At 48.8% G+C, this 15,437-nt stretch overlaps 1 protein-coding gene across 1 annotated transcript in view; it reads left to right on the forward strand.

The window, feature by feature from the left end:
- Positions 1-13,907, forward strand: part of LOC111259068 (protein tiptop) — a 31,783-nt gene extending 17,876 nt beyond the window's left edge. The window contains exon 2 of the mRNA XM_022830761.2: positions 10,702-13,907. Within this exon, the coding sequence (XP_022686496.1) occupies positions 10,702-13,379 (2,678 nt within the window). The 3' untranslated portion in view covers positions 13,380-13,907. The remainder of the gene's footprint in view (positions 1-10,701) is intronic.
- The last annotated feature ends 1,530 nt before the right edge of the window (positions 13,908-15,437 follow it).

Here is a 15,437-nt window from a genome sequence, read left to right on the forward strand (position 1 = left end):
GCTAGATTATTGATGGTATAGCTACAGCAATCGTAGGAGATCACCGTCTCGCTGTTGTCATGTTGGTCCACCTCATAGATACAGGCACAGTTGCTTGTCGCAGCACAGCATCCGTCGCACCAACTAAGTGTCAACCCATCGAACGTACATCAGATCCTGTCAAGGCAAACAAATAAATATAGAGGCTAGAAATGGCACCGACGGCCGTAGGGGTCGACTGCACGTTATCCAACGGAAGAGAAAAACGCGGCGAGATTCACGCCAGATGCTCGATAGATATATATATATATATATATATATATATATATATATATATATATCGAATTAATCTATAATATGTGTAACGCACAGCGAACTATGAGAGCAGCTTGCTTAAAGAACAGCGGCTACCGCGAAAGCAAGACATATAAACTGTACCTATATACATATGCATTCTGACGTGAGGTTCACCGAAAGATATTGCAAGCTAACAGTTTTCTGCTACCTGAATTTCATTCAGAGAGCAACTGGATAATTCGGACAGTTTTCGCGTCCGGGTTAAAGCTATTACTAGTAGACTTGTATGGAGAAAGCAGCTTTCTGAACCACGGTTCGAATTTTGCCTCCGTTCCGGGTAGTGCGGGGGGCATCCGTCTGGGGGCGCCACCGACTGGAACGGCGTGCAGGAAACCACGTGTTGGCGGGGGGAGGGTCGCGATCTCGAAGAGGACCTCCCACCGACCGGGCCTTAGTAAGCCGACCCTCCTCTGCTCGGCACGAGGTCCCTCCTCACACGCTTGTCGACGTCCGAAAGGGGCGCACGTCAGCTCCACTCCTGACCCGGGATCCATGTGGCAAAAATACACGCCGTAGGTTAAATGCCGCACAGGTCCTTTTCGTTGACACTCTTGGTTGGCAAAAAAAACGAATCCCGCAACAAAAAAAAAACTTATGCAAAGGCTAAAATAACGTTCAAGCGAATGTTGTAAATGTTGACTTGGCTTTCCATATGTTCACGGGCTGTTGGTAATTATTATTGCTATGACTAAGGCTCAATGAAAGTCATAAAATAAGCTCAAAGAAGAAAGGCGAGGGATAGGGACAAATATTGTACGGATGAACAGCGAGGCAGACAATAGGGGAAATTTTAGCTCGGTCCTTTTTGTTCATGTTGGTTCCTTTAGGGCTCCAGATTTGACCTGAATCTTCGAGCTTCTGCTTTTATACCCTAGAACCTGCTCTATCGGGAAGCGGCAGTTGTCTCTCTATTGCTCTCCTTCCAACTATTTGGCGTAAAGACTACATTTGTACTGACGTTGTTGTGTGCTTACGGTCGTGGAGAGCGTTCTCAGCTTCCTTTTTCGTGCTGCGCCCAGATTCTGGACGTTTTCGTCCATACTATCGGCATCTACATCTGTGCTTATATACTAATACTACTACGACGCATATCTATGTGTATATGTACAAACGTGTGTGCTGAATATGCATATCAGTCCATCCTTTACAACTTCCCTCCATGCCGTGTCGTTATATCAGTGAACAGAGTAGGTGGTAATCGTTGTTGTTGTCGTTCGAACGGCGTTGTTCGGAAGGGTGGCTGCTGCCTAGAGCGTTAGTTGTTGTTGGAAGTGGCGGCCTCACCAATCCCACCGCGTCATCATCGAAATGAAGCGCCGCGTTGCTTCTTGTTGTCTTTGTTTTACTTGCTTTGGCTTTTCCCCTCACGAACAATCGACAGATCGACTTAAAATTGAATAAAGAGCTACAGTGTCTCCCGTTGTGTAGAATCTGCAGACTATATCCTGATTTGTAATAATCAAGGTGGCAGTAAATGAGCCTGAGCGTCGATATATATGACATTTTGTCGTCCAGCTTGTGCGTGGTCTCATACGTTCGTATGACGGTCATCTGTATATTGCCGCATAATACTAAGTGTTTTGGGTGTTTGCCTTGACTGAAGTAGCTCTCGGAACACAACGAATAGTTATAGTTGAAGTAGCAATATTTGTACTGGAAGTGTCAGTGGCAGCATACGCGAAGGTCGTCTCGGATTCGCGCTCTCGTTGTTTGTCTGTCTGTCTGTCTTTCTGCGAAGTTTCAGATCTCAATGAGCGCCACCAAGAGCTCCATTTGTTCGTCGTTGCCACCGTTTGAGGAACATCTCAATTAGACATGAACTATTAACGCACCCACAAGAACAATTCGGAGCAACAGCCGGCAAGGAAAACTAATGTCTTAAAAGGTTACTGTTGACGGTATTGTCGCGCTAATTCGAATGCTGCAACAGCCTCTGCCAGTGCCGTTACGCTCAGTGCGGACACCAACGGCACTAGATAAATCCTACCATCGCCGTCCTGACCGTTGGCAAGAGACAGAGTCTTGCGGTTTGTCATGCAACACCGTCGACAGTCACTTGACGAGCGGTCAGTTTTATCAAGACCGCAGGGTCAGGGAAATCATTCTGGCAGATTAGCAAGCGGCCGAACGATGAAGCAAGAATCGGCCAGGGAGGGTCTTCCTGGTAGCAAGCAAGCAAACTGTTATAGTAGTGGCAGTCATTCAATTGTCGCTGCTACTGCCGCTGTTGTTGTTGTTGTTATTGTTGTTAGTAGCAGTGGTACCGCCTGTCGCCGTTGCCGCCGCGCGATTTCAAGCGGTAAAAGACTCGGAGGAGCCTCGAGCACCAGTCAAATAGGCATTGGCAACGAAAGATGGGGCCCCCACCGGCCTGACGTAGCTGGCTGGCTGGCTAGCTGACTGACTGACTGACTGACTGACTGAATGAAGCAACGCGCTCTGGTTGTTGATGATTCCACTGCCGTTAGTCGTTGCCTGGCGCTATCCGAACGCGCGCTTGTGATGATAGTGGTACCGGCGTTGGCTTGCGGCGGCGATCGGTCGTCGCCTGTTTTTGGCCGCCGGCAGCAGCAGCAGCAACAACAAAAGCACTCGCTGATCGCAGGCAACTCTTGGCCAGCAGGCTCACTGGCCGCTCTTCGCCGCTGCTGCTGGCCAGCAGGCCGGCCGCCGGCCTGCTGGCCCGTTCATTCTGCTGCCAGTCGGTTGGACTTATGTCTGTGCTCTGACGAATGGCTCTGACTGACTCTGATTTATGATCATCGGACGAATGTGCGGAGGCCGTGAGCGAGCGAGCGAGCGAGCGACGAACGAGCGAATGTGAACCAAGCCACGGCCGCGGGATGAGATAGATACCGCTGCTGCTTCCTATAGTCTGTGCCGCCTGCCTGCCTCTTTGCTTGCTAGCTGGGTCGTTTGCTTACGTTTAGTTGCTGCCGCTGCTGTTGTTGCTGTCGCCTCTGCAGTTGCCGTCTATCCATACCCAGCTCGCTCCCTGCCATTTCCATTGGTGTAGAAGCAGTATTAGCTAGAAGTAATGGTTGTTGACGACACAGTTGTTGTTGTTGTTGTTGTTGTTGGTGCAGTCGTGATCGCAGCGGCAGCAGCACTACGAGGATGACGTACTGGCGCTGCTGCGGGGATGATCTTCAAGCGATACGCGAATGAAACGGAATGAGCAATAACAGTGATAACCAACAATTATCTTATGTACAATTCAATAGCCAAATGACATTTACTGGGTTTCTGCTGGTTATGGCGACTCGATGATGCCAGCAACGCGGTCCTAACTCATGACTACCGAGCACGCCTCTGACGGCAGCAATGGCGGCGGCGGCGGCGGCGGCAGCCGTAACAACAATACGTTGACAACGGCAAACGATATGCAATAAAATTCGTATAATATCTAAAATAATGTTAACTGTGAAGAACGGAGTAGCTGACGTCTGTGAAATGCGTCGTACCCAATAATCCTAACATACGAACCGCTGTCTTCGAATGTGAAGAATAGAAGGGAAACTTAAATTCGAGGTATTACGGCACGATAGTTCTGATAGCGTAATGGGCGATATCATTTTGTAAGAAGAATAGAAGAGGTTTTTTACTTGAAGCCATAACACGGCAACAACTTAACCGCCCCATGGTACATATATACAGAATTGTCGACGTAATGAAAGTAGAATAAATGGTCGATCGACTGATCCGTAAATGGTAGGCGTCGATTGGATGAGTGGGTGGGTGGGGATGCAGACGAGAACAGATGGCTACATGTGCTGAGTTAACAAAGCGACACAAAATTATAAAATATGGCTTATTTATATGGGCAAACAGATATGCCTGCTACTCAATTATACCTCCCTGTATGTAGAGACAAGGAAACCTTTGCGAGCGATTTACCCCTTCGAACGACGGATCGACACGATCCGAAGCATGGCATCAGGTTGAACGGTCCTACTGTTGCGTAGCCTTTCATCACGACCGGCAAGCTAAGGCCGAAACCACCTCACATGCGAAAAACAATGAGCGAAAATTCTCGCATCGTCGTCAATCCGTTGGGTCCAAATGAATCAAGGTTGGACAGATAATTTGACATCCTTCGACGCACCGCTGGTATGATCGTATAGTTTTGAATAGCCATGTTGTGCGTTTAGATAAATATTTCCATAGACATGATAGTGCTCTGATCAAATTGAAGTGACATTAATTTTGAATGGGTGTGACAGACTCATGCTGAAGCCAGAGCACTTATCCGGTCGGCGTTTAGCTATACGCCACTCGACTCAAACAGTACAAGAGTTTGAGATGAACGCTCCATATACGACTCTAGAATCCCAGCATAGGTCGAGCGAACTAGCTAGAAGCTCATTTCAATTGTTTCTTTCATACTCGTGCTCTTCACGAACGACGCAACACGATCTACTGCTACTAGCTGTAATGGTGTTGATAATGTATTGTTGGTGATGATATCGGTGCTGGTAGTCACTTATTTCGTCTTCTTCTTTCTCTTCGTCGGTTGTTACTCCCGCCGTCCAGCACCACCAATGCCGACCCGCTGCTACGCCTCCCCCTTTTGCGTGAACTAGAGCTGTTAACATTGCCGCCGTTGTTGTATGGCGGAGTTGTTGTTTTGTCAGCACGACCATTATTACGGCTGCATCACCACTATAGGAGAGAAACGACAGTCGCTGTAGTAGCAGAATTATATCCGAGGATTACGATAACGCCGCCCTTCGGCTGCTTTGGCCGAGCGGTCCGGCCTGGAGAAGACACCGACGCCGCCGCCGCCGCCGCCGACGACCACCACTCTACTAATAAACGTTGGCAGCTACTGTGACGCTGTGGCAGTTGCGAACAAGCGAACTGTCGACGCGACAGATAAAGCAAAGGATCACCATCGTTAATGAAGAACGATGAGGAACACTGAGCAATTAAACATGGGACAGAAAAACACATTAGATGTTGCGAAGGCACAAGCAAGGGTCACAGGTCTCAAGCCTGAAAGAAAAGTTCATGAGCGAGAGAGGACGCGATGGGGCGCGGAGTGAACGGAAAAGAGCTGAATTGAAGAAGGAGAGGACGATTACTTCTCATAATCGTCATTCTAATGATGACAGAATACGCCGAAGCAAAGGCCCGCGGAGCGGTTCTGCTGGTAGAAGAACCAAAATTGGATGACGCTGTCCGATAGCGCGAGCGAGCGAGCGAGCGTGCGTGCGTGTGTCGCACATTACTACGGTTTATAGCCTATGTGATGACGGTACGATACAGGTAGAGGTTGCGCACAGTAGAAAAGGCCAGCAGCCACCGGCGCAGATCGGTGAGATACGAGAGAGAAAGGGGAGGGCGGGTGAATATGGGACTACGTAGACACCGTTTGCCAGCGTAAATGTTTATTGTTGTTGTTTGTGTTTGTTTTTGGCGTTTGGTATGCATCGTCCTGGTCCCAGTTCTGATTTGGCTACTGAAAACCGGTAATAGTCGAAGTTGTTGTTGTTGTTGCCGCCGCCGCCACAGATACCGATGACGATCTCGGTGGGGTGCTGTTAGTGCTTGTTGTAACGATCGATAAAACGTTGTTGATGTATAAAACAAATGAAAGCTCATAAATAAACAATACTTCCATTGCTATCGGCGTCGGTGAGCCGGGAAATGTATCTACCCTCAGCAAAAAAATATATGTACACACACAGATAATTCATTCCGTCTATGAGTCGTGCTTAGTTAAGAATGGCTGTTTAGCCATATAATGCGGTGCGCATACGGGAAAGCATTTTTTTGGGTTCTGCAGTTGTTAAATCGTCGTCGACATAATTGCTTTCGTTGCTCTCCCTACATTTCAAAATTGAGGTCGGGAGAGATACAGTCACAGTGTTCTTGATAAAAACTGTTTGTTGACATTATCGAACATAATAAGAGCTAAAGTTTACTCTGGGGAAAAGAGTCAAGCTATTATAGCAAGCATCAAGATCAGCTATCTTAATATTTTCCTTATTATGAGCATGCTACACCCTGTTCGCTCGTGTAGTTAGCTTTTTACGTTGTCGTCCGCTTGTGTGTTCGTTCATTTGCCTTTGATGGAATTAAGGAAAGTGCGAAAAAGTCACTTTACTATAAGCTATTGTAGGCAGCAAACAAACGAGCATAAAATTGACCAAGAACCGCTGGCGCACCTCGATGCTTCTTTACAATTCTGTTCAATTTCGTCGTTAATTTTCGTAGCAGACGAAAGCCATCAGCCTCGAATGCAAAACGGGCGAAAATGTACATTTCAGCTGTTTAATTGTGCTGGTCAGCTATAGACGAGCTAGTCCCGTTACATCATTGCTAATGTCTCAGAGCATAACCACCGTCATCGAACTATTTCTGCTGCTGCTAAGGCAGTTGCAACTGCCAGCGCTCCCCATGGTCACCCCTGACAAAAGGACGTCTTTATTTGTTCATCAAGTTCTCTATAATTGCTCGGCATGAAGCGGCCAATCGGACACGGTCGTAGCGTTGACAGCTTGGCAATGACGTGTACAGCATACGTGGTGGCGCTCTGCAACGTTTTCGGCTCTTTGTGACGTTTTTTTTCCGATTTCAGCCGAGGATTCTATTTATTTTCGTCTGAATGTCTACAACACGTTTAGTCTTCTCATAATAACTCTTTTTTTTTTTGGGGGGGGGGGGGGACCAGATACAACGAGGTTTACTTTGAAGATCGCGCCAACCGCTCCATATCAGTTTTTCCAGCCAGACTCGTTATGCCATTTAAGGTTAAATTTAAAATACATATATATTTAGTTATGGCAGCCGTTGACCGGTCGGATATTCAATGTATATCTGTTCTATTCTATTCTCCACCTCATTGCGCTTTTGACCCCGCTTTTTTCTTCTGTTTCTGGGAATTGGTATGACGTGATCACGATTGCTGTCAGCACTTACGACCGAGAAAAGAGGATGATGGTGTTAAATGGCGGTGCCAATGGGCGATGTCGCTTGACGGTTTTCTTGTGAAGTAGATGGGTTCTCCTATATGAAGAGTAGTGACGAAAAGACCGGGTCGAGGAAGCTGCGTGGGGACGCGCGAACCCGAGAGAAAGATCTCGCCATTGTTGTTGTTGTTGGCGGCGGCTATAATCAGAGCAGCGACACTAGCGGTATCAGAGTCGAATAAGAATAGAGAGCAGCATTGCGACAACGACAGCAGTGTATTCCTCGTCATCACCGCCATCATCGCTATTGTTGCTGTTGTTGCCGCTGTTACTTTTCCTCATCTTGTTCTTTTCACATTTGATTTATGGATTCCCCTGCAGCTACCGTCCCGATGAGGCGTAGCTTGCTGCTACTGATGATGATGCTGCTGCGCTGCCGCTACCGCTGAATCATCAATCGCTTCCTCGTCAGCATCATCCTCAACACGATCATTGTCCTCTGTGTGTTTGTCTCTTTTTCTTCAACTAATGCCGCCCCCCTCGCGTTATTTTCATCTTTCATTTCGTTTTCATCATATTTTTTCTTGTATTACCATCAGCAGCAGCAGCAGCGGCGACATCGTCGTGGCCATCATCCTCACCGCCATTATCGGTCGTTGCCGTCGTCTTCATCATTTCAATAATCATCATCACCACCACCACCACCGTGAAGATTATTGCTTCTACACGGTCACTGGTAAGGAATAGGGAGAACGAACGATGCCTCCTATGCCATAGCCTCTACCGCTGTTGTGACCAGTTCTGAAAGCGATGTCCACGATGTTATGGGCACGATGACGATGATGATAATTATCACGCAGTGATGGTCAGTTCGTCCTCCTGCGTTTTTTTCGTAATTAATTTTTAGTCTTCCTGATTTTCTTTCGTCATCTTCCATCTACAGCATAGTTGGAGTGGCCCTGCTGCTGTTTCCGCAGCAGTCGCCGGAATTAAGCGCCTATGTCGTCGTCGTCGCCATCCGCAAGCGCCAAGCCGTATCACCATTATCGAGTAAGTAAAGAACAACTAGACACCCCCAAGTGTTTGATGCGCATTCCGGCTGCGCGATTGATGGACCTGCTATTCTACCCAACAGAAAAGTCAAGAGAACGGAAAAATAAAGAGAAGGATAAGGAGCAGCGCGTAGGCAGTGACTGAACTTAGCGACGCGTCGTCCCTTCAAACGCATCATTTATTATCATCCTAGCAGGGAAACAGGCGGGCAGCTGAGCAGGCCACCTTCGTTCGCTCGTTCGTTCGTTCGTCCTTTTGCTCGTTCGACCAACGAAACCTTGGAGCGATAGTCCTGGCCGTAGTACTGGTGGAATTGGAGTAATGATTCTATTTGCGGCACCTGTTGTTGTTGTTGTTAGCGTAACGCAACCACAGTCATCACTGTCTCTATGATTCGCCTAATCGCGTTAGACGCGTGAACCGTCACTTTCAGTTGTCGCCGCTGGATCGTCGATTCGATTTGCCAAATGGTACCGTCAAACTTGTACGTATTACACGTATCGAGAGGGAATGACCAAAGGCCGGTAGGACAAACGTAATCTGAGCATATTTAAATGAGGTAAAAAATGAGAACAGTCGCAACATTCGTAGCAAGACAGCAGCAACCTTCAGCCGAAGCAGCATCGCCTCTGAAAGAGCTAACACCATAGAATACGTTACTCACGTTCGGTGTCCAGCGCGGTCCTCGATGAAGATGTCCTTATGGAAATAATGGTATGAAATATATATATATATTTACGGACATGTTGCATATGAGCCATAGTGATGATTGACACAACTGCTTAACAATACAAGAGGTAATTTCAGCGGTTTGATAAATTCACGAAAACAACAAATGGCCGAGATTATTGCTCGTCTTTGCATTGGTTTCCTTCGCACCCGTGCCAGGTGGTATTGTCAATATATATGCGCATATATAACAGAAACTCGGAACAAACTATCTTATAAACACGCTGAGACGCCAGCACGGACCGTCACAATTGCATCACAACTTCACCGTTCATTCTGTCATCGGATGCAACATGTTCGGAGGGTCGCTGTGTGTTCTGATGATCTTTACGGCTCTCTCCCAGTGACAAACTGCAGCAAATATGAAGCAGCAGTCGATGACGACGACGACGACGATGATCCTTACACAACGGATTGCCGGCTGTCTGTGCCAGCCGATAATAATGATACTATTAACAACAACAAAAACCATAGTAATACCTATTACTGTTAAATGAAGGGCTCGGTCACGGGGTTTTCTCTCCCTACCTCGCCTTCCCCCTTCCAATGGCTTGCTACAGCTTCGGCTATGGGGAGGGAACGTTCTTACCTGGCCGCATGGCCGGACAGGCTTGGGTTTCATTGCTCGGCATAGAACTAGCACTGGCATTGGAACAGACTACGATTGGCGCTGCCAGCAGAGGACCATATACAGAAGCTAACAGTAAGCAGTGTGGCGAGAATAGCTTCCACGATGAAATATGTCCACCGTGCTTTGGTGATTAATCGTTTGCGCGAAGACATTCGAACAGAGATGCACGCGGCGCGAAATGAACACCGAGGGGGGAACAGCGACCGCCGCTGCTAGTAGATGCTGCTACACGAGTCGCAGGATAGCTGAGAAACGGGGAGGCAATAGGACGAACAACCAGTCAGTCGAATAGACATCGTCGTTCCATTGACTCGCCTCATGCTTCGTTCAGCTCAGCCACGATTGTCCGCGTTCTTTTTCTCTGCTGTCGTTGTATGGCCTGGTCTAGTGGATTGGTTTGGCGGTTAATCGTTCGCTCGGCCTTTTGGTGGGCCGATCCGTGGCGGGCTGGCAGCGTGCTGCTTGTTCATTCTCTTACCAGCCAGCCAGCCTCACCTGCTAGCTTACCTGCGATCAGCGGTGATTATTTTCCGTCTTCATCGCCATCAACGACAATGCGCTTTTCGATTCTTCAGATAATTTGCAAGTGCATGTAAATGCCACTTTCGTAAACAGTCACGCATATTATCAATTTGGTCCTATGAAAGACAACGGTGAGATGGCTGGGAACTGGAGCAGGGGAGCAGTAGAAACGCTGTTGTGCACTCTTTCAACGTTTAAGGTCGGACATTACTATAGTAATCCAACTGACCGTTGTCGTTAAGTTTAGACAAACAGAGAAAGGAAGAGAGAGAGAGAGAGAGATGTTGCGTTATTTCTCCTTTGACGACCGCACTCGATTTGCTCCAGCTGCTATTGCTCGTGCTAGTGTTCTGCAGAATGATAGGGCACAAGCTCCTGAGGAACAGTAGTTTACGTAGCTGTTATTTTATTGATGCGTCCTATTTATCTCTGAGTTAAGTACACGCAAGGATTCACTTTCTACGTTATTAACGTCGTGTGTCGTATGACTGTTTGTTTTTCTTTTTGGTCTCTTAGGTGACGACGACGACGGTGACAATAATGACGAGTCGCAGCAACAACATGGCGAGCTTAAGCCGGATCTCAACGACAACAATGTCGTTAAACAACCGTCCCCCCCAAGTCCGGAGCCAATTGTCGTCGCTGCAAACCCTTTGGATTTCAGCGTGCGGCGTTCGGACGATGAAGAGGACAGTGACAGTGCTGCTGCGTTAGCACGAGCTACACCCAGCCCACAGGGTAGCACGACGGACGCAGTAGATATGTCCGCTCCTGACGCCCCTCTTGATCTCTCGAAAAAGCCTTCCGGGGGCAATAATAGGATGACATCTTCCACAAGAGTAGCACCGTTAGCTCCTAATTCACGGCATCAGCAACAGCAACCACAGCAGCAACAGCAATCGAATTTGCCGGCACTCACTCTGTCAGCCGCAGCCGCTATATCGCCTCTGGCCAGCCTCGCGTCAAAAATAGAGGCTGCGCAGTGGACACCATCATTGAAAACTTCGCTCGTGTCAACGGCACCCACCCGGATGGACTGGAAGCCAGCGCCTCCAGCCAAACAGCCGAAGCTTGATGCACACGGCCTCAAGACGCGCGACTCGTTTCGGCCATCGAACCGACAGAACCCGTGGCAATCACAATGGATCAGCAGGTCGGGTGAGCAGACAAAGGATGTGTTTACATGCGTCTGGTGCAAGGAACAGTTCCAGTCGTTAGAACACATGACTGTGCATATGAAGAACTCGCCTCGCTGCGGAATGGCTGGCATGCATGCGGCTGCCTCGACATCGGCCACGGCCGCGTCGACTGCCGCGCCTGCGTCTGCCGTTCCGGCAGCCAAGGCTCAGCATACCCCGCAGCAGGTGCAGGCCACTCAGCATCAGGCGAACGCTCCGCACACCCCCCACGCGCAGCAGCAGCAGCCACCTCAGCAGCCGACAACGAAAGACGGCGTGCCTCTGCCGCGAAAGCTTGTGCGCGGACAGGACGTATGGCTGGGCAAGGGTGCCGAACAGACGCGTCAAATTCTCAAATGCATGTGGTGCGGTCAGTCGTTCAAGAGTCTTGCTGACATGACTCAACACATGAAGGTTACTCAGCACTACACGAATATCATTAGCCAAGAACAGATCGTGTCGTGGAAATCGCCAGAAGAGAAAGCGCAAAACCAAAGTCAGGTAAATGCCGTACTCACGTGCAAGGTTTGCGACCAGGCGTTCAGCTCGCTTAAGGAGCTCAGCTATCACATGGTGAAGAACAACCACTACAAGGATAACCTTTTACGATCGATCGGCGACATTCCGGCGATGGCAGCCGCTGCAGCTGTCACTGCCGCAGCAACAACGGCAGTCCCTCCCACACAACAGCAACCGCAGCCCAAGCGTACACCAGTTAGAGGTGACCGCGGAAAGAAGTCTCTGCCCGTTAGGAAGCTTCTGGAGCTCGAAAGGCAAGCTTGTAGTCCCGAGCAGCAGCAGCAACAGCAGCAGCAGGCGCTAGCCATGGGCCGTATCAATTGTGAAGAATGCGGCGAAAAGGTTGAGGCCAAAGATTTCGTGGCACACGTGAAACAATGTTCGCGGCTGTTTGGTGGTAGCGGAGGTATGGGGGGACGTGAGGATGACGACGACTCGGAAAGCCACCGGTCGGCTACTCCGAAGTCAGTAGACTCTGTCAAAGAACACAATGAGTCATTTGGCCCTTCTGCGTCCTCCTCCGCTCCTGGGAGCTCGGTCCTTGCGTCGCTCGAGAAACTTGTTGAAAAGTCATTCGATGGCAAGGGCAAGCGGCAGGCGAGTTCTGGAATCTTGCAGCGGCTAGGTATTGACGAGGAAGTCTATCCCCCTTGGCATCCGGCTGGATCGCCAAGAAATTTCAACAGTGCAATAGCGGCAGCTCAGATGCTCAAAAGTCCGGGCTCATCGGAGGGGCCCGACCACCCCAGCAGGGGCTCGACGCCCAGTGGTTTTGGGAGGGCGCAGTACGGCGGCAGCTCGCCTGACAGGCAGTCCAGCCGTTCCGCACCATCCCCGGCTGGTGCAGGGGCGCACGTGCGGGCCTCCCCGGCACCGTCCGAATCGTCGACCAGGGCGTCTAGCCCGGGCGTTCCCGACAACCTCGTCATTGCTGACGACAAAAGTGCCGCAAGACAGCTATTGACGCGTTCGCCAGGTGGTGAAAGTGCTGCGTCGCTGCAAGAAGATCGCCTGCCGCTCGCCAAGACCGGTCCCGTAACCACCCCGCAGAAAGGCAAGAAAAAAGACAATCCACTCCGAGAGCTCGAGAAGCTTCTAGACAAAACAGAGACGCAACGCGTATCGAATGCTGCATCAGCTCAACCCGGTATCCCAGGCCTGCCTGGAGCTGCCGGATCGATATTAGCGTTCTCATGGGCCTGTGGCGAGGGTGCTACCGCTTCACCTGAAGGCACATCGATCAAGTGCGCCTTTTGCGATACACACTTTGTTTCGAAGGGCGCTTACCGACACCATTTGTCAAAAATGCACTTCATTAAGTCAGATAATAACTCCGACACCGACAAAAATTCGGAGCGGGGATCGGTGTCACCTGCTCCGTCGCAGCCACCGTCCGTGGCGTCCGATGGCGGTGCGTCTTCAACCAACGAGTCCCCTCATTCTAAGTTCCTCAAGTATGCAGAACTAGCCAAGCAGCTCTCATCGAAGTACGTATAGGTTTCTTTTGTTTTTCCTGTTTCGGGCGAGCTATCAAAAAGTGAACGTGTTCGACTTCACCAGATTCGACATACGACGCGCTATGGGAAATGGTCGCCACGCAACCTTTACGAGGCATGGACAGATGATTGATGGCTAGACATATCATGTGACGTATGTTTGACATAACCACAAGCCCGCCCAATTTCGTGAACGGTGGTAATGATAACGGCGATGATGACGATGATAACAGTGATGGTAGAGATGGTGGTGGTAGAGGTGATGATGACCAACTCACACGTACTCCTTTCTGTTCGTGGTAAGGGACTGATGGCGGCATCATATCAAGTACTGCTATGACTTTTGTTTCCAGTCAGGGGTTAACGAACGTCACTACGGAGTAACTAGATATGTCGTCGATGACGACAGCGACCGAGACGCAGAGGTCATCTGGAACTTGATCGTCGGCCGTAAACACCGTTGTACAGATATCGACTGGACGAATCTCAATTTATCAAAAAGGAAGGACAGACAATTTAAGAAGGGAAATTAACCAAACATACTGAACATAGATATACAAACGTACACGCCACTCATATTCACACATAAAAATGGTAAATGACACACAAAGCAAATACAAGCAGCTCACTACTACTCGATATGCTTTGAATTTGTTTCCCATCCGCTTTTTACTCCCTTCTTTTCCCCGCCGAGCCAAATGTAACCCCAATCTACTCCGTACTGCCCCATTTTTCTACACGTCCACTCTTGAAGCTTTTTGATTCCTTATCAAGGTCCCTGCGATGATCGGCGAGTGCCGGGTGCCGAAAGATGCTCAACGTGCGCTCTCGAGAATCCCGGACCAGCCCGGCAATAAGCTCGATATATATATATATATATGCATATACATATCTGTCTCTCTGTAAGTGTATCTGTTGTGCTCGTCTTTAGGAGTTAATCTATACCAGTTCAAGAGACCCTTGAGTCTGGACACCGACGATCCTTTACTTTCCCCACTTCTCTGACGTGATTATTATCCTACATAATAATGATAAGGACAACGACAAGAGAGTCGATTGGCGGCATCAGATTAGATATCGATGACGAGGACTTCGCATCAGCGTTTTCTCGAACTGCCACGCTCTTAAACTGCATTCCAAGCTAAGTCATCGCCGCGCGCCGCCCCGACTGCGCAGCACTATTACAAGAAAATGTTAATTAATAACAATAACACTAATATGACAAAGCAACACGAAGTGGATGACTGGGCAAGCCGATAGTGATGATGATAATGAGGCTATTTGATCTCCGGCGCGTGGCGACTGCTCCATTTCGCCAGCCAGGGCAGCGTCTCCTGGGATGGACGGGCAAGATGTTGTGGACGAGTAACCCTGAGATGGTGCCAGCAGGTCCGGAATGGGGCATAGCAAATACATAGTAGTTAAATATGAAGATAATGATGATGATGATGACGACGAGCAACAAGAAGAAGACTCACTTTTCAGGCGCGAGTGCGCGGGCGCCGTGTCGGCAACATTTGTGCGAATCATGTTTGGGAGCTGACTTGTGGTGTGTACTTAACCGGTTTTGTGATTTCGTATGTACTAGTTGCAGCAACTCTCCATAAGACGACATTAATCAATAGGGACGCTATATATAAATCTCTCCTTATAGATATATATGAACATGCAGATGTTGACGAACGTCGTCGTAGGTGATGAACTTAAGCGAGTATATATAAATAGAGAAAATGGCGGACGCAGGATGCGACGGCGCAGCAGGCAGGGAGACGCAGACGGCGCTGAAACATGCAAATAATAACAACAAAGATAATAAAGCTAATAAAATACGGCGAGATTAAAAGATGAATATATATACAGATATATATATATATATATATATATATATATATATATGCGATGATGATTATAACGCGCAACTGACAGCACAGATGGCGATGATGGTCATCATCATCATCACCACCCTACAAAAAAAAAGTAAAGGTGTTGGCAAGACACAAAAATACGTAGCGTCATCGACACATCGGTCGACACTGACGACGAAGAAAATTGTACCACA

This window comes from Varroa jacobsoni, unplaced genomic scaffold (genome assembly GCF_002532875.2).
Source record: "Varroa jacobsoni isolate VJ856 unplaced genomic scaffold, vjacob_1.0 scaffold_290, whole genome shotgun sequence".
NCBI classification, from domain to species: Eukaryota; Metazoa; Arthropoda; class Arachnida; order Mesostigmata; family Varroidae; genus Varroa; species Varroa jacobsoni.